Genomic DNA, 18,693 nt, shown 5'->3' on the forward strand with positions numbered 1-18,693 from the left:
GACGTAGAGTGAGTACATAGGGTTTTTCCACATCTGTAAATAACCACCCTGCCTCTGGCAGAGCCTCAGAGGTCAGACCGGGACAGAGAAGGAAAGGCCCATTCACTCCATTGTGCTGACCACAATTTATGGTAATAGTGTTGGCTGGTCCTATTGTCATTGAATTACCCCATATCGCTCAGCAGCCACACGCTCCAAAATATTGCTTGTTGAGGGGGATTTGGGTCCCTTCTTGATTCAGCCTTTCATTAGCTGAGGCATTAGGCAAAATGCTTTTAGTGTGCAGACTGAGGGGATGTTTGGACTGAGTATGGCACTTTTCATAATATATGGTTTTTCATAAAACACACAATCAACTGTGTGGTGACTGTGGACATTGTTGTGCAATTGATCAATAAAAGCCCTAAAATGTCTCGCTCAATATATTAATGACTTATATTGATCATAGTTGTGGTCTTCCCCGATGTATAAATGAAAGAGAGCGCGACAGAGAGAGAGAGACCAGGGAGAGACCGGGGGAGAGAGATGGAGAGACAGAGAGGAAAATACCTGCAGTCAGTCTGATCCTCTTCAGATTATAATCTGTTTGTCTCTCATGGTGGTGGTGATAGATACTGTACGTAGAGGCCTGGGCAAACAGCCTGGCTGCCATAGTGACTAATGGCCACTCTGAGGTGAGTTCATTTGTTCCAGAGTGACAGGGATGAGGTCACTGCACTGTGCCACTACACGTCCACTCGTATGTTCTATATGTTCTCAAGTAGGGTGAAATGTTAATGAAAGAGGGGGCGAGGTGACAAGGCTGGGAAGGGTTTTCTACTATCAGGCCTACTTTTGACCAGTGTACCCTTGGAGTTCAGTTCTACACCATAGGGAAGCGTTCAGGTCTACTCCAACAAGCTGTGCCTGCTGTGCCTTTAGCCCAGGGGCCAGATGTGTGTAGGAGCTGTTGAGTGCAGCCATGCAGGGAAATTCCCCCACCCATCCCTCCAGTTGATATTTAATGTAGACTGTGAGAATATCAGCACTTTGTATGATTCTCAGTGACGTAACACAATCAATTTCCTAAAAATGGAGGTGGGGGGGGGGGGCAGAGAGATTCCTTTAGGGGGGAGAATGACATGGTGTCAACCTAACATGGCTACTTCGCTTTTTGTACCCAATTCCATTTGGAATTGTTGTTTGTGTTTGTGTTTGTGTATACAGTTGAGTTATAGTACCAAAAAGACAGGTTTCTGTCGGCCATCGGAAGTCACAGGAGGAGGTGTTACTTACTGGTGATGACACTAGCACAGTGCTAATGTTTCCACTAAAGGGGGGCTGAATCCTGTCCAGACCTGACTGCAGGAATGTTCTGGAACTTTCTTCTCCTGTGTTGTTCCGGAACTCCAGGATGGGAATGTGCCTGTCTTGTCTTTAAGGAACAGGTCTGGCAGGGGAAGAGAGAGAGAGAGAGAGTGGTGGAGGGGGTAAATGGAGGGGGGTTGGAGAGAGAAGAGAGGTAATTGAGAGAGAGAGAGTGAGGTGGGGGGGTTGGAGAGAGAACAGAAGGATTGTGAGTGTGACTGGTGGTATCCCTGAGAGACAACTCCCTCTTCAGACAGTACCTGGCATTACTTACTAGCTACCTCTGAAACACCTCTGAAATGTCTGAAATGGTTGATTTCTAAATATGGTGGACTCTCATTCGCTTTCTATGCAGTAGAGTAGAGGACAGTGCCACAAATAACTACCACTCAAAATATGACCTGAAACCATTGTAGTGATCCTGTAATCCCACTGTATAACAGCTAGGTTTCCATAACTATAAAATCTACCATACGTAATCAGTATGGATGGACACTACGGGGTCTTTTTGTTCATGTTGTTCTCACTGCCGCACGCATGTTACAAACACTGGTGTTTTGGATACAATTCCTGCAATAAGCTACAATAAACAATTCTAACTTGTAACATATTTGGTTGAAAATGGATACTATTAGATAAAGTCACCACATACAGTATTTTTTTAGCATCCTGAATCTGATCAGTTTTGATTATGCATTAGAGAGAGAGACCCTCTCCTGCTGAGGCTGAGCTCCCCAGCCCTGGTTGCTATGGAGACCAGCCCGACCGCAGCAGCAGAGTGGTGGGCTGCAGGCTGGAGCTATACCCAATGGGGAAACACACACACGGAAAACCGACACACAAAAACCCCTCGCCCTCTTTTATCAGCCAGCCGATCTTCCTCTTTCATTACCACATCTGAGGGTGCTTGTCAATGTATATATTACATGAGCTGACATCAAGGCCCTGTAACAGAAGACTAATGAGATGAATTAGGTGGGTTATTATAATAACCCGATTATAACAATAACAGTACATGTTGTGGGTTTTGGAGCTGCTCCAAGGTGATTTACTGTAAATGAAAGAGATGGAACAATAATACTTCTTTGGGTTGTTGAGTCTCTAAGTCTGAACGTCTATTTTAGTCTCCAATAGAGTTACTCTTTCAGACAGTGCAGACTCCCCGGGGATGGTTCTCTTCCTGTTCCTGCACGGTACCAATAATATCTGCTTTCTTCTGAAGTGTGCACTCGTTCACTACTTCCCACAAATCTGAAAGCATTGGATTGCTGGAGGCGTGAGCTAGAGGGATTTTCCACTATATTTCTTAAACCAGCCATTTCCTTTCAAATCAGTTAAGGGAAGTGAACAAGTGCACACTTTGGGAAAAGGGAGGGATAACTGGGACGTAGCCACAGATGTCCGTGTTGTGTTGCGTTCTCACATTACCTCACCCCGGAAACATGCCACACAGACCCTAACCTCGGGGCCCTGGAATGTGTGACTCAAATCACCCTACCACAACTGTGTGTGTGGAAAGAATGTATTGTTCACATATGTAAGCGATTCAGAGAATATTTCTGTTATTTTTTATTTATTAAATGTTCAATTGAGAGACTAGGAGGACACATTTCCAAAGCCTGAAGTGAAGAGAGTACAAAATAAAAATCACAGTTTCTGCCCAATGCTGCAGCTGTAGAGCCATTATCATTGTGCAGAGTGGGAGAGGGTGGTGATAGAGAGAGGGAATGAAAAAGACAGAAATATTTATGACTGTGGCGTGCAACGCTAGCAGACTCCGCATGCCCCTTTTCTGTGGGGTTTTCCAACAGACTTATCACAAAGCCTACATCACCTGACAGCCTACGCCCATCTCCTCGTCCTCCTCCTCCTCCTCCTCCATTTGTGAAACACAAAAGGAATCACAAAGCAAGAGCAGCAGCAGTGCATTTCAAACTGTCCTGTGTTTGTGGTATGTAGGCAGGCAGGCAGGCAGGCAGGCAGGCAGGCAGAAAGACAGGCCGGCAGGGACACAGACAGGCAGTTACTGACTGTTACTGATTTCCATAGACAACAGGGTTTTGCTTTGCATAAATAAATGCTGTTGTCAGCCTGAGGGGCAGCAAACCATAAACTTGGTTCCTTTGGAGGCTAAGGCAGGCAGGCAGGCAGGCATCTCATGTTCAGGTAGCTCTTCTGTGGGGAAAACAGTAGGCTTGGTTTAACATAAAACACACCACCACCAGCCATCACGCCATTGTAGTAACAACAGGCACTATATAGGTAATAGGGTGCCCTTTGGAATGGGCCGGTGCCATTTGGGAATAGGGTGCCCTATGGAACGGGCCGGTGCCATTTGGGAATAGGGTGCCCTATGGGTCCCGGTCAAAAGAGACTCCCGTGTCATTACAAGGGAATGTGGTGTTGATGTTTAATGTTGCTCTTAGGGATGGAGGATTAAATTCAGCCAGCCGGCAACAGTGAGCTCTGACTCGAACCTGATGAAATAATGATGCTGTGGAAGAGGAGCATATCCCACTTTGTCTGCATTCCCAAATGAACCATATTCCCTATCAAGTACAGTACTTTTGTCCAGGACCCATAGGGCTCTAGTCAAAAGTAGTACACTATGTAGGGCAGGGGTATTAAACTCTTACCCTACGAGGTCCGGAGCCTGCCGGCTTTCTGTTCTAGCTGACAATTAATTGCACACATCTGGTTTCCCAGGTCTAAATCAGATTAGAGGGAAACAATGAAAACATGCAGTGGAATTGTCTTCGAGGTCCAGCGTTGAGTTTGAGGGATATAGGGGATATGGAGCCATTTGGGACGCAGTGTCTGTATCTGAAAAAACATAACAAAGCCCCCATAAACACTCTCCAGATGGCTCTGTTGCTTTGTCAACAGAAACAACAGAGCAATCGTGGTCTGTGTCTTCGTCCCAGTTATATCTCCTTTCTCCCAAAGTGTGCTCTTGTTCACTTCCCTTGACTGATTTGAAAGGAAATGGCTGGTATAAAAAATATGGTGGAAACTCTCTCTCGCTCCACCAATCCAATGCTTTCAGATTTGTGGCAAGTAGTGAATCAGTGGAGGCTGCTGAGGGGAGAACGGCTCATAATAATGGCTGGAATGGACTCAATGGAATGGTATCAACCACATGGTTTTCATCCATTACACTCTATTCCAGCCATTATTATGAGCCTTCCTCCCTTCAGCAGCCTCCACTGATGAGTTTTCAGGGACAGATGGCCGTATGTATAGACCTTGGCATGATTAACTGGAGTAATATAAGACAAATTCTGATGTCTGAATGTATGACTCAAGCTATACTTATACTTACAATTGGATTTACCAAACAATGAATCCATCTACACACCCTCTTCTTCTTTCTTGTGGTTTCCATGGTGCTAGCTCCAATCCTGTCACACCACACAGTACAATCAGCACCAACGCCACCCACACACATACACCAACTCATGACATAATCAAGTAAAAGCAGGTCAATTATAGAGCAGAGGCCTCAGGTATGGAAAATCACTACAATTACTGTAATGGATGACTCAGGTGATAACTACAAGCTACAACAAACAGTATGCTCTCATTCTCCTGCAGTCAATGTTGCCCTCTATAGGGAGACATCAGACATTGGACTTGCAACCCACCTGAATGAGCAGGCTAAAATACTTTTCAGATATTAAATATCTGTAATTGTTTTATTCTCTGTAGTTCAGATATAGTAAAAAAACAAACATGTATTTATTATTATTTTGAATGTATACCCCTTGGCAACACGCTTTTGCACATGTGCTTGTGATGCACAGTAAAATCATGTTGATTCCTGTCGGGTGGAATTATTGGTAACACACAGGAAGTTCATATTCCACCACAATAAACCAACACGTGAGAGTTCACTAATGTAAAACAAACTCAAGTGTGTGAAAATGGACGAAGAACAAACGGTAGGTTGTACAAGTAGGACGTGTTAAACTATTTTTGCTAATTTAAACTTTTATACCTGCCAGATTGATCTGAAAAACATGTTCTTGTTGTAACGTCAGTGGCTAACCTAGCAAAATGTTTTTTTTTTTAGCCACAAGCAAACACAGTAGGGATTGAACATGTTTAAAGAACGTGCAAAACGAAACGCTTTTCAAACGCAAATCTTTCTTTTTCCCATGTATTAGCAGGTAAGGTAAAGCATTTAAGAACCCCTTAATGGAAGATTTTACCATAGGCGTGTAGCAGCTATAGTAGTTACAAATATATTAACGGTAAGAACCAGTGGAGGCTGTTGAGGGGAGGACGGCTCATAACAATGGCTAAAACGGAGCAAATAGTATGGCATCAAACTCACGGAAAACATATGTTTGATGTATTTGATACTGCTCCAGGCATTACCATGAGTCCGTTCTCCACAATGAAGGTGCCACCAACCTCCTATGGTAAACACTGTATCAACGATTTATTTTTTTATAACTAACCGAAGACAAACAACGGTCTGTCATTTTCTTCGAGTTTGTAGTCGCAGATCGCAAACACCTAACAGGTGCATACACCACCACCTACTGTACTGGAATGTGAGGCTGGTCACAACCCGTCTATAGCGAACCCTGAATTTCTAACAACCCCACTGGGCGGTGGAACCTCTTCATTCAGTATTCCCTGTAACATTTTACAGGGAATACTGAGTTAGATTTGTAGGCCTCCTTGCGCGCACATGCTTTTTCAGTTCTGCTGTTATATAGGATTGAGGTCAGGGCTTTGTGATGGCCACTAACCAATACTTTACTTTGTTGTCCTTAAGCCATTCTTCCACAACTTTGGAAGTATGCTTGGGGTCATTGTCCATTTAAAAGACCCATTTGTGACCAAGCTTTAACTTCCATACTGATGTCTTGAGATGTTGCTTCAATATATCCACATCATTTTCCTTTCCTCATGATGCCATCTATTTTGTGAAGTGCACCAGTACCTCCTGCAGCAAAGCACCCCCAAAACATGATGCTGCCACCCCCGTGCTTCACGGTTGGGATGGTGTTCTTCGACTTGCAAGCATCCCCCTTTTTCCTCCAAACATATTGATGGTCATTATGGCAAAACAGTTCTATTTTTGTTTCATCAGACCATAGGACATTTCTCCAAAAAGTACAATCTTTGTCCCCATGTACCGTTGCAAACCGTAGTCGGGCTTTTTTATGGCGGTTTTGGAGCAATGGCTTCTTCCTTGCTGAGCGGCCTTTCAGGTTATGTCGATATTGGACTCGTTTTACTGTGGATATAAATACTTTTGTACCTGTTTCCTCCAGCATCTTCACAAGGTCCTTTGCTGCTGTTCTGGGATTACTTCTCACATTTCGCACCAAAGTACGTTCATCTCTAGGAGACAGAGCGCGTCTTCTTCCTGAGCGGTATGACGGCTGTGTGGTCCCATGGTGTTTATGCTTGCGTACTATTGTTTGTACACATGAATGTGATACTTTCAGGCGTTTGGAAATTGCTTCCAAGGATGAACCAACTTGTGGAGCTCTACAATATTTTTTCTGAGGTCTTGGCTGATTTCTTTTGATTTTCCCATGGGCCAAGCAAAGAGGCACTGAGTTTGAAGGTAGGCCTTGAAATGCATCCACAGGTACACCTCCAATTGACCCAAATGATGTCAATTAGCCTATCGGAAGCTTCTAAGCCATGACATTTTCTGGAATTTTCTAAGCTCTTTAAAGTCAGCTTAGGGTATGTAAACTTCTGACCCACTGGAATTGTGATGCAGTGGATTATAAATTAAATAATCTGTCTGTAAACAATTGTTGGAAAAATAACTTTTTCATGCACAAAGTAGAGGACCTAACTGACTTGCCAAAACTATAGTTTAAGAATATATCTCACTGGTCACCCCCAAAGCCAATTCCTCCTTTGGCCGCCTGTCCTTCCAGTTCTCTGCTGCCAATGACTGGAATGAACTGCAAAAATCACTGAAGCTAGAGACACATCTCCCTCACTGTTGTTGTAATTGTCATTATTACAAATACATTTTTTTTTAATCGGCCGATTAATCGGTATCAACTTTTTTGTTCCTCCAATAATTGGTATAGGTTTCAGCTTTTTTGGTCCTCCAATAATCGGTATCGGTATTGGCGTTGAAAATCATAATCGGTTTACCTCTACTTTAAACCACTTGAGTGTTGCTTTAGCAGTATGCTTAGGGTCATTGTCCTGCTGGAAGGTGACCCTCAGTCCTATTCTCAAATCTCTGGAAGACTGAAACAGGTTTCCCTCAATAATTTCCCTGTATTTAGCTCTATCCATCATTCCTTCACTTCTGACCAGTTTCCCAGTCCCTGCTGAGGAAAAACATCCTATAGCATGATGCTGCCACCACACATCACTGTGGGGATGTTGTTCTCGGGGTGATGAGGTGTTGGGTATGCACCAGACATGGCGTTTTCCTTAATGGCCAAAAAGCTCAATTTTATTCTCATCTGCCCAGAGTCCCTTCTTCCATATGTTTGGGGAGTCTCCCACGTGCCTTTTGGCGAACACCAAACGTGTATGCTTATTTTTCTTTAAGCAATGGCTTTTTTTCTGGCCACTCTTCTGTAAAGCCCAGCTCTGTGGAGTGTACAGTACAGCTTAAAGTGGTCCCATGGACAGATATTCCAATCACCGCTGTGGAGCTTTGCAGCTCTTTCAGGGTTATCTTTGGTCTCCTTGCCTCTGATTAATGACCTCCTTGCCTGGTCTGTGAGTTTTGGTGGGCGGCCATCTCTTGGTAGGTTTGTTGTGGTGACATATTCTTTCCATTTTTTAATAATGGATTTAATGGTGCTCTGGGGGTGTTCAAAGTTTCTGATTTCTTTATAACCAAACCCTGTTCTGTGCTTCTCCACAACTTTGTCCCTGACCTGTTTGGAGAGCTCATTGGTCTTGGTGGTGCCCCTTGCTTAGTGGTGTTGCAGAATCTGGGGCCTTTCAGAACTGAGATCATGTGACAGATCATTTGACACTTAGATTGCACACAGGTGGACTTTATTTAACCAATTATGTGACTTCTGAAGGTAATTGGTTGCACCAGATCTTATTTAGGGGCTTCATAGCAAACTTTTCAGTAAATGTTTGTCAACATTTTTACTTCTTTCACTTCACCAATTTGGACTATTTTGTGTATGTCCGTTATGTGAAATCCAAATAAACATCCATTTAAATTGCAGGTTGTAATTGCAACAAAATAGGAAAAACGGCAAGAGGGATAAACTTTTGCAAGGCACTCCATTTGCATATTTCTTTTAGGGAACGCCTACTCTGAAGTGTGTGTGGTGCAATTACTAATTTCGCCCTTGCACTCCTTCTAAACAACACAATTTTTACAACATGCAAAGGGTAAAGTCTACAAAACTTTGATCACTTTGTTAGTAACAGATTCTAGTTTGGGAAACAGAACTGTATTGAGATTAAATGTTTCATCGATGAGAGAATTTGTAGAATGTCGGCCAAAATCCATCTTGCTGCATTTTCTTCCACTGCCAGACACTGGGCTTTCTCTCACCACCTACTGGTGAAATATTGGTCTCATTGTTCTGTGACTATGCTCTCTCCATACTGCAACATCCCTGGTTACAGTTCCTAGTCACCTGTGTGCCTATAGACGTGTGACAGTGACCCATGACCCAACATATAGTTAGTTCCCTCTAGAGTACAAATTAAGTGGAATATGCAAAGTATATAGAAAACACAACAACCACACAAGTAGTTCAAAATGGGTCCTACAGTCTCGTTAGTATGGCCCTCAGTTACAATTGTTGCCGCAGCTAGCTACATGCTCTCATATGTTGTTATGGACCTGATGTCTCCGTGTGTATGTAATACTATGCATAATGTGCCATGTAAAATTGGATTTGATTATAGGGGGGCTACAGCGATATCTGTGGCCAGTGTGGAGAGGTGAACTGGGGGGTGTCGGATGAGGGTCGGTTCTACTGCAGGTCCTGTCATAATGTCATCGAGGTAAGCACTCGCATTTAACTACTATTCAAGATTGCTTCATGTTGAAGTAGTCATGGGCTACATCCCATATGGCACGGTATTTCCTTTTTGGTGCACTACTTTGGGACCGTAGCCCTATGTGCCCTGGTCAAGGCAGTGTACTAGTTAATAGGGTGCCATTTGGGAGGCACACGTGGACAACCATTTTTTATTTTTCCTCAAATTCTCTACACAGAGAACAAAAGAAGTGGTGGATACAAACACTTTTATGGTTGGTACCAGCAGAGTGTCCTCCATCTCCAAGGGAACCAGAAGGAAAAAACTAGGTTGGTCTCCACTCTCCTGTGTTTTTCTCCTGTTTTTTGTTTTGTTTGTTGGTTCTGTATGTGCCTGACTTATTTGTGACTGTGTTTCAGAGCAAGGGCGAGAGTGGATGGTGTGTGAGGGCTTTCAGTTCATCCTAAAGCACCAGGCTGAGGCTCTTCTGGCCATGGGAGTCTGCCCACAGTTCAAGGTCTGTCAGAGGGAGCACAGAAGGGCGGTTTCCCGGACACAGATTAAGCCTAGTAGTTAGAGAATCTCTATTGAAATGTTTAATCTGTCTCCGAGAAACCGGAAAGTAAAACCAAATGAGGCTATTTTACATCAATGTAAAGACACTCGACATGTTCTGTAAGTGTCTTGTGTGGTCTGTGTTTTGTAGGATGACGTGCTGTGTCAGTTTTGGAGAATGTACCTACAGAAGAGCCGACAGGCCTACACCAAGAATCCTGTGCATGATGGGAAATTTAGACTGGTCAGTATTCTCATCACTGCAAGCAAAATGGCACTTTCTGATGAAGTGACGAAAGCCTTCCCTGTCTGTTATCGCCCCCTTGTGGCGGACGGTCGACGAGACATTCACTCAGTGTGTGCTTTTAGATGGGATACGTTTAGTTACACGTTTGCAGCGCTCAGATGATAACTGTACACCTACACACACACACCTCGCCCTCCTTTTGGTTGCTGTATCGTTTATTTTGCGTGTCTCTCTCCCCTTCTTATTTCCACTCTTTTTCTTGTTGCCCTCCCTAGCGTTCTCAGGGCTCTGGGGAGTCAGACAGTGCTCCGGAGTCGTCAGTGATGAGTGACTCTATGATGTCTGCCTCTGAGACAGACGGGGATGGAGATTGGGCAAGTGGAGGAGGCTCTGTCTCAGGTACAGTAAACAACACAAGTATGCTGAACAGCCAATGTACCTATGCACACTAGCCACACACAGTGATTATATATATATGTGAGTGTACATGCATCTGTGTGTGTGTGTGTGCACGCTAACGTGTGTGTGTTTTCCAATATGTGTGCATGCTTCCCAGGTCACACCAGTGACGGAGCCTCCTCGGTGTGTTCCGGTTCTATTGATGCCGTCTCGTACCTGACCCCGCGCCAGAGGAGGAGCCAGGGGTTGATGAGCATGCCCAAGACCCTGGCACTGTGCCACCTGGCCCTGCTGTGGGCCAGAGAGGCCATCACACTGGCAGACCTGCTCAGGTTAGGGCCAAGGGGAGGTGGCGGAAACATGGGTGGAAGAGAAAATGAACAAAGTTGTATTGAATTTAATATAAAAACATTTTACCATTTTGATTTCATTAAGACAAACCAGGATTAAATATAGGTTAAAGGTGTAAAACTAAAAAACAGGAAGTACATGTTCACATTAAGTCTCAAGCTTTGCGTCCCTGCCTATTGAGTCGCTCTCTGTGGTGGGCAGGTTTGTGAATGAGGGCCACATCCCCTATGTGAACGCCTACGAGGACTTCCCAGAGGAGATGAAGCTCTACGGCCGAGACTCACTCATCTTCAGAGTGGAGGTGAGAGCTCACATTAGTTGTTGATTTATTGTGGAAAAGATGCGCTGAGTACAACCTAGGCGATAACACGTTAAAGCAATTCCACTTTTGTCCAACGTGGTCCCTGACGGAATACAAACAAAATAAAAGAACTGCAATCTCTCTATCACACAGCATAGAACAAATAAATAATGCAAAAATGGAAGATGCAGGAAAATAAAAGTAAAGTCAACCTATTGTGATTCTGTCATTTGTCCTCCTGGACTCTAAATGCATTATACATGAATTAATCTACATCGTTATCAATTACACTGTAACGCTAAGATGGCCTCTGGGCCAGACCTCTGTCTTTACATTTCTGATGTAGCAGAGGCATAAATGCCTTTCAGTCATTCAGCTACTCAACAAAAATTCGCTTTGACTTGTCCCCTTTTTTTAAAAACACCCCTGGACTGAGACCGTTTAATAGGCGTTCCACAGCAACATCCCAGTGTAGAAGACTGAGTACCGTGCCGTACTACTTCCTGTTGGCACACTGACTCTCCGTGTTGTGGTCGAGTATGAGACACAGCTGTGTGTAAGCCTAAGTCGTCATGAGCAGTACTACTAATGGTATTATAGATGTGGTTAAGCTTCATCTAGGCAACAGATCCACTGCTTGGAATTTGTGTACTCTAACATGTGTTCTGGGGGGGGGGGGGGGGGGGGGGGGGTGCGCATTAAGCTGATGGTGACAGATGTGGTTTTGTTGTCAGACCACTGTACCACACTACTCTCATTGAAACATGTATGAAGACATCAGAATGTTGGCTCAGGTGCAACAGAAACTGCTGCTTGTCCCCACATGCCAAGACACCTGTTGCCCCGCTCTGCATTTGCATATATTGTCTTGAAGTCTTATCCTGATCCTCCAAAGGGATTCCTTGCATAGAAGACCAGATTAAATCTGTGTGTCTGTGTGTTCCCTAGTCTATCCCCTCTTACAGCCACCTGCACAAGGAGGCCCAGGCCCTGGCTGTGTTCCTGGAGCTTCCCCTGTTCCCCCCCATCACCCTGGACTGCCTGCTGCACCCCTCCCTGCTCACTCTCCGCTACCTCACCGAAGCCAACCTGCCCGGTGGGTCTGCCAAGCCAACAACACACTCTTAACTCTTTTGTTGTCCGTTGGTTCATTTGTGTCAGTCACTTTAAAGAGAGGACACCAGTAGGTTTTTTTTGTCTTGTTGTTTATACCTGTGTTCCCCTTTTACATTTATTTATTATTAATTTTTTTTTTTAATTTTAACTTTACACAACGTGTAACTCTAGTCTCAACACAAGTTATTCCAATCAACCAGTACTTTTTTTTTTTTCTTCAGATGAGCTGCATGACTGGGTGTGCAGGATCATGGAGAAGGCTGGTATGGAGTCGTCCGTGACCTTTGAACCCATGAGGTCCAGATCCCCTCTCCCACACTACGATGTCCAGGCTGCTGCCCTGATCATCATCGCCATGAAGCTGCTCTTCAAACTGGACGACCACACTGAGTGGTAGCTATGCCGTCTGTTAACTAGAGAGAGAGTGAGAGAAATGTATTTAAGGGCTTATTCTCACCAAATAGTCATAGGTACAATTTACATGTACTAACACTTTACAATTCACATTAGCAACGGGAATGTTACGAGACGACAGGGGGTTTGGTTGACGTTCTTGCTTCGCCACTCAAAAGTACCGTAAATCTCACAGTAACCACTAGCCAGGACTCAGAAGGTTAAAGCATTGCAAACTATTCTCCTAGCTAGTGACTAGTTAACCAAGCAACTCTTCACACATCTACCATATTACACTCTTAATTACTGCAACAAAACCATATTACACTCTTGAATAATGCAACGATTCACAAGCATGGACAGACAGTTTTATTTTTTGTCTGTACACACCACATGTTATCTTCAAGACAAACACACAGATGTTGACTTATGTAGTTTGACTTGCATATCTAAAAATATCTCCACATTTTTAGGTAGTATCGACGTAAAAAAAATAACAAAAATATTGAGTTTACTTGAAATCGCCAAGTCTCAAATATAAGGAAAATGTCTAGTCTACACATTTCAGCTGTTTCAAAAACATTGCTTTGCTATTACCGTTGATGCTGTAGGAATGTTGAGCTCAATGAGACAATTCTGTTTACACTGCCGTGCTCGGAGGGCGGCAACTGTCGGGTGCGACCTCCAGAGGAAGCACCCGAGACGTGTAAATTTGTGAAATTCTCACAACAGTATTGTCTCTCGAGAACCTCTAGAAAATGTACCTTTTTGCTATCGTCAATGTAAAAACGGTCTCACTCCAAGGGGTTTGACAGTACATAATACAGATTTTAACACTACATTGTAGACCGCTCGGGTAGTTTTGAGAGACTATGTGATCATAGTAGGCAATTCTAGTTCACTATATAGTCTGTCAGCCATGTCAACATTTTACCACAGTCTTGAAACCACAATGTTCTTTAGGAAGCTCAATGTAGGCTGGAACATCAAGTCTGCATGTCCCTGGTCATGTAAACAGTCGCACAGAAATGTCATAAATAGTTTAGGTCACTATGCCTACGCAAGATATTGCACTTTGGTGATTTGTTTTTACTACTGCTCATATCTAACGCAGTTCTCCTGTTTGTGTTTTTAGGGATTTATCCAATGATGCAAGTGACAAGAACAAGGAGAACCCAGGTAAACCTCACTCACTTTGGTGTGATAAGTTAATAACCAGCCCTCCCTGATGGCTGATATAGATGTGGAATTTTTTATTTTGCATCATTGTGAAGGTATTGATCTGAATAATAAGAGTCTTGTGTGAAGTTGGCCCAAGGCTATAAGGAGTTGCATAGTACATATAGAGGAATAAATTAAACAGTCATTTACATGTGTTTAAACAGTTATTTACATATGTGTCTGAAGGGGTTTTAGCTAATGGAATGCCTTTAAAGGCAGTAAATGCTGTTTCTTCGATTCTTATGTTCTGTTTAACATTTCACATGATCTTATCTTTTTCAGCACAGATAATCATAGTTTGTATTGTCCTACACATTGTAATGCTTTTCGTAAAGAGCGGCCATTGAGGTGTGGTCTTGTCTTTGGAACAGGGAATGTTGCATGTACTGTTTGTCTGCATTCCTTTGATTTCTGACTGCCTTTTTTTCATTCACTTCCATTTGACAGCTTAGAAGTGAGAGTAGATTACATGGCTGGGCTGAAATATTTGGGTGATTTAGAAGCGCTAGAGTTTCCCCTTGCTATTTTCTGTTGTAATTAAAAAGCAGATGGAAAATTCAGACCTTTTTTTTTAACCTATTATTTAACCAGGCAAGTCAGTTAAGAACAAATTCTTATTTTCAATGACGGCCTAGGAACAGTGGGTTAACTGCCTGTTCAGGGGCAGAACGACAGATTTGTACCTTGTCAGCTCTGGGATTCAAACTTGCAACCTTTCGGTTACTAGTCCAACGCTCTACCCTGCCGCCCCAAACTTCTCTTAAGAAGTAGAGCCAATCTTTGAGACTTATATGAAGTCCATGAGTTCCTAGCCTGTTTTTTTTTGCAACTAGTTAGGAAATGGACACTTATTTTGGGAAGTCTTCTCAGTTGGACATTCCAAAAGTCAAGTGTCCTAAATTCTGTCTGGCACTCATCCCTCTCTTTATGTGCGACAGATGGGAACAGCTTTAACCTGAGGTGGTGGTACAGGACAATGCAGACTGCCCTGACCACAGCTGCACGGAGACAGCAGGACAATATAGCCAGGTGAGACACCTCACTTTTAACTGGCTCTCTCTTTAAAGTTGGCTGGGCAGATACTGTGGTCTAGTGGTAACACATCTGGCTCCCCACTGGAAACTGGGGTTCAATTCCTGTATCCACCCTTGTTACTATCTCCTCTATTTCACAAATGTCAGTATATAGAGTAAATGTATTTACCCACTTCATTTATTTCTACAGAAAGCATTGGAAGCCCCAGAAACCTCTATATACCTCGAAGAAAGACAAGTCGGTCGTTCTCAAAAGGAGACGTAGGTGTCACTCATATCAGTCTGTTCAGATAAAGAAGAAAAACGGAGCTGGCTCATGTCCACTATTTAGTGTATGGCAAATGGGCTGTAAAAAGAGCTGGCACAAACATGCTGATGTCACTCACTGGCCTATACAATACCAGTCAAAAGTTTGGACACATACTTATTCAAGGGTTTTTCTTTATTTTTATAATTTTCTACATTGTGGAATAATAGTGAAGACATCAAAATAACACATGGAATCATGGAGTAACCAAAAAAGTGTTAGACAAATCAAAATAGATTTTAGATTCTTCAAAGTAGCCATCCTTTGCCTTGATGACAGCTTTGCACACTCTTGGCATTATCTCAACCAGCTTCATGAGGTAGTCACCTGGAATGCATTTCAATTAACAGGTGTGCCTTAAGTTAATTTGTGGAATTTCTTTCCTTAATGCATTTGAGCCAATCAGTTGTGTTGTGGCATGGTAGGGGTGGTATACAGAAGATAGCCCTATTTGATAAAAGACCAAGTCCATATTACGGCAAGAACAACTCAAATAAGCAGAGAGAAAAGAGTCCAAATTTGAGATTTTTGGTTCCAACCGCCATGTCTTTGTGAGACAGGGTTTAACAGGACAATGACCCAACACACCTCTAAGCTGTGTAAGGGCTATTTGACCAAGAAGGAGAGTGATCGAGTGCTGCATCAGATGACCTGGCCTCAACAATCACCTGACCTCAACCCAATTGAGATGGCTTGGGATAAGTTGTACCGCAGAGTGAAGGAAAAGGAGCCAACAAGTTTTCAGCATATGTGGGAACTCCTTCATGCATTCCAGGTGAAGCTGATTGAGAGAATGCCAAGAGTTTGCAAAGCTGTCATCAAGGCAAAGGGTGGCTACTTTGAAGAATCTCAAATATAAAATATATTTTCATTTTAACTTTTTTAGCTTACTACATGATTTTGTGTTATTTCATAGTTTTGACATCTTCACTATTATTCTACAATGTAGATAAGAGTAAATTATAAATAAAAAAAACCCTGAATGAGGAGGTGTGTCCAAAATTGACTGGTACTCTGTCAATCTGCTTTTGCTGATCTCCCTTTTCTCCACCCTAATCTCACTACTCCCCTTCTCTTTCCCTCACCAACTAACCACACCCTTTTCCCTCACCATTTCCTGCACCCTCACTTTTCCCCCTCCTTCTCCCTCTCCAGGTATTGCAGAGCAGCTCCAGTTGAGTTTCCAGAAACTGTCTAGTTCCCCTGTGGCCCCACCATCCACCCCTCCCTCCAGCTTCTGTTTCCGCTGGGGTGAGGAGGGGGAGGAGGTCTGGGACGGGCCCAGCCTGCACCACCTGACCCTGGACAGCAGCGTCCGGCAGAGAGGGGCAAGCCTCCAGCCCGCCAACCCAGAATACTGGCACCCAGCCCTGAGGGCCTGCAAGCCCAGGTAAGGCCCAGTACCCAGTTGCAGCAGCATACCACCCTGGATCCTGCTGCTGGCTTGCCACTGAAGCTAAGCCGGGTTGGTCCTGGTCAGACCCTGGATGGGAGACCAGATGCTGCTGGAAGTGGTGTTGGAGGGCTAGTAGGGGGCACTCTTTCCTCTGGTCAAAAAGATTCCAATGCCCCAGGGCAGTGATTGGTGACATTGCCCTTTGCAGGCTTGGGTGTGATGTTAAACGGGTGTCCTGACTCTGTGGTCACTAAAGAGCCCATGGCACTTATCGTAAGAGTAGGGGTGTTAACCCTGGTGTCCTGGCCAATTCCCAATCTGGCATTCATTTCATCATGGCCACCTAATCCTCAGCTTCCAATTGGCTCATTCATCCCCCTCCTCTCCCATGTAACTATTCCTGAGGTTGTTGATGTAACTGAGAATGTGTTCTCGGTCAACTTGCCTGCAAAAAAACAACAACCTTTAAGGTAGTCAGTGATGCACAAAGTAAACCGCAGAGTCAGCTTAGACCTCTGCAACAAGCATAAGATTTAACTTCTCTGTTGATCCCGCAACTATCAGCTTGCAGGAGTGGGAAGTGTACCCATCTTGCATCTGAGTCTAAGTTAATATTTCCCTTGTTGGGGTTACCCTGAATCACCTCACCTAAACATCCTAACTGATGTCTTTTTTTTCTAAACTATGATAGCCCTCACATAAACATACAGTGCACAGTTACCAGACTGCTGAGAGCTTGTGGTGGTTGTATATGCTGGGTGAAGGAGAGGGGGAATGCAGGCCTGTGTTCTCTCTCTCCTCTGATGGGGGCCTGTTTTCACTGTCAGCACTGATCAAATCTACCAAGCGACTCTTTCCTTTTCACCTTCCTCAGTTTGCTGAGGCTGAATCCTATAGTGATTGGAAACTGCACCCACCATTAATCTACACCTGGGGTCTATGCTTTTAGTTGTGTAGGCCGACTCCCTTCTAACTTGTCCCACAAGGGTTCCACTCTCCATAGGGCGTATCTAAACCATCCCTTTTAAAATCTAGTTTCAGCTAGAGACAGCACTGGCAATGGGTTTTCCCAGCATGCATAAGAATGCTTTAGAGAAGTTTTCCGAATTTTGGCAGACAATGTAGAGATGCGACTTGTGAATATACATATAGAAACCAAACGCCCATGACGGGTGCTCTGCTTTAAATATGGTCTGGATGAGAGGACCAGGATGTCTGTCGTATGCTGTTTGCACACTAGTTATTAGCAGTGGTTAATAGTCGCATGCACAGGTGCGTGAGACGTACTCCATTTGCAAATCTGCCAACTTTTTGGTTCTACTTGCAGAATTTCCATTGCTCCATAAAAGTTCAATTCAACTCTTTCAGATTGGCCTTTACTGCACACCTCACAGGGATTGCGCTGCACGAGGCACACAAAGAGCCCGGGTCATGTACCTTCTTTAAAACAACACCATTGAGTTTTATCGGTCATGTTTTATTTCCCCCCCCCCCCTCAGGTTTTGTAAGAGCCACTATGCGGAGGTAGAGGTCACTCTCCCCAGGATGTACGTGTGGCTGTTGGACCTCTTCTCCTTCCTCCTGGGGGTTAAACCTGGCTGTGTATACGAAGAGGTACTGAAGGTGGAGAGGCGCTTCCTCGGGAGCAGCAAGTCCCAGCCCAGGGCAAGAGCTACGCCCAGAAAGACACAGCCCAAAAAACTACACAAACAAACCAGTAAAACATGTTCTCGGTGACTAAAGAGAGTGACTTCATCGGGAACAACTGTCGATTATTTATATGGTTTTTGTATCAATGCAAATTGATTGTGCTTTTTTTTGTACAAATTGTCTCATTGCATTGCCAAGGATGAATGGCAATGCTCCTGTGATTACAACGCAATATGAAGTTCATGAAAATGTACTTTTTAAATTATATTAAACTGTTCTGTTATTACAATGTTATAAGTAGCCCTGTGTTGCTCTGTTCATTAAGGAATTCCTGACATTTTAGGCTAAGTACAAACTGTTCCGTTTTTAATGTGATGGACATGTAATAGGTGTTACCTGCCATTAGTGTGGTTTTGGAAT

At 43.8% G+C, this 18,693-nt stretch overlaps 1 protein-coding gene across 1 annotated transcript; it reads left to right on the plus strand.

The window, feature by feature from the left end:
- Positions 1-5,176: 5,176 nt before the first annotated feature.
- On the plus strand, positions 5,177-18,567 carry taf1b (TATA box binding protein (Tbp)-associated factor, RNA polymerase I, B). Its single transcript, XM_036975608.2, has 15 exons — positions 5,177-5,288; positions 9,229-9,327; positions 9,542-9,632; positions 9,723-9,820; positions 10,010-10,102; positions 10,381-10,504; positions 10,662-10,836; positions 11,057-11,156; positions 12,105-12,252; positions 12,494-12,665; positions 13,801-13,844; positions 14,825-14,915; positions 15,111-15,181; positions 16,383-16,617; positions 18,123-18,567. The coding sequence occupies exons 1-15, from the start codon at positions 5,271-5,273 to the stop codon at positions 18,358-18,360; spliced, it is 1,797 nt and encodes a 598-aa protein (XP_036831503.2). The 5' UTR covers positions 5,177-5,270; the 3' UTR covers positions 18,361-18,567.
- Positions 18,568-18,693: the final 126 nt, after the last annotated feature.

Source organism: Oncorhynchus mykiss, chromosome 4 (genome assembly GCF_057628025.1).
Source record: "Oncorhynchus mykiss isolate SJ-2025 chromosome 4, ASM5762802v1, whole genome shotgun sequence".
NCBI lineage: Eukaryota > Metazoa > Chordata > Actinopteri > Salmoniformes > Salmonidae > Oncorhynchus > Oncorhynchus mykiss.

Bases quoted from the DNA above. Each gene is read 5' to 3' on its own strand.
- taf1b (XM_036975608.2), top strand. The intron at 9,328-9,541 runs GTAAGCACTCGC...TTCTCTACACAG, and splicing joins CCTGTCATAATGTCATCGAG to AGAACAAAAGAAGTGGTGGA. The intron at 15,182-16,382 runs GTAGGTGTCACT...CTCCCTCTCCAG, and splicing joins GGTCGTTCTCAAAAGGAGAC to GTATTGCAGAGCAGCTCCAG.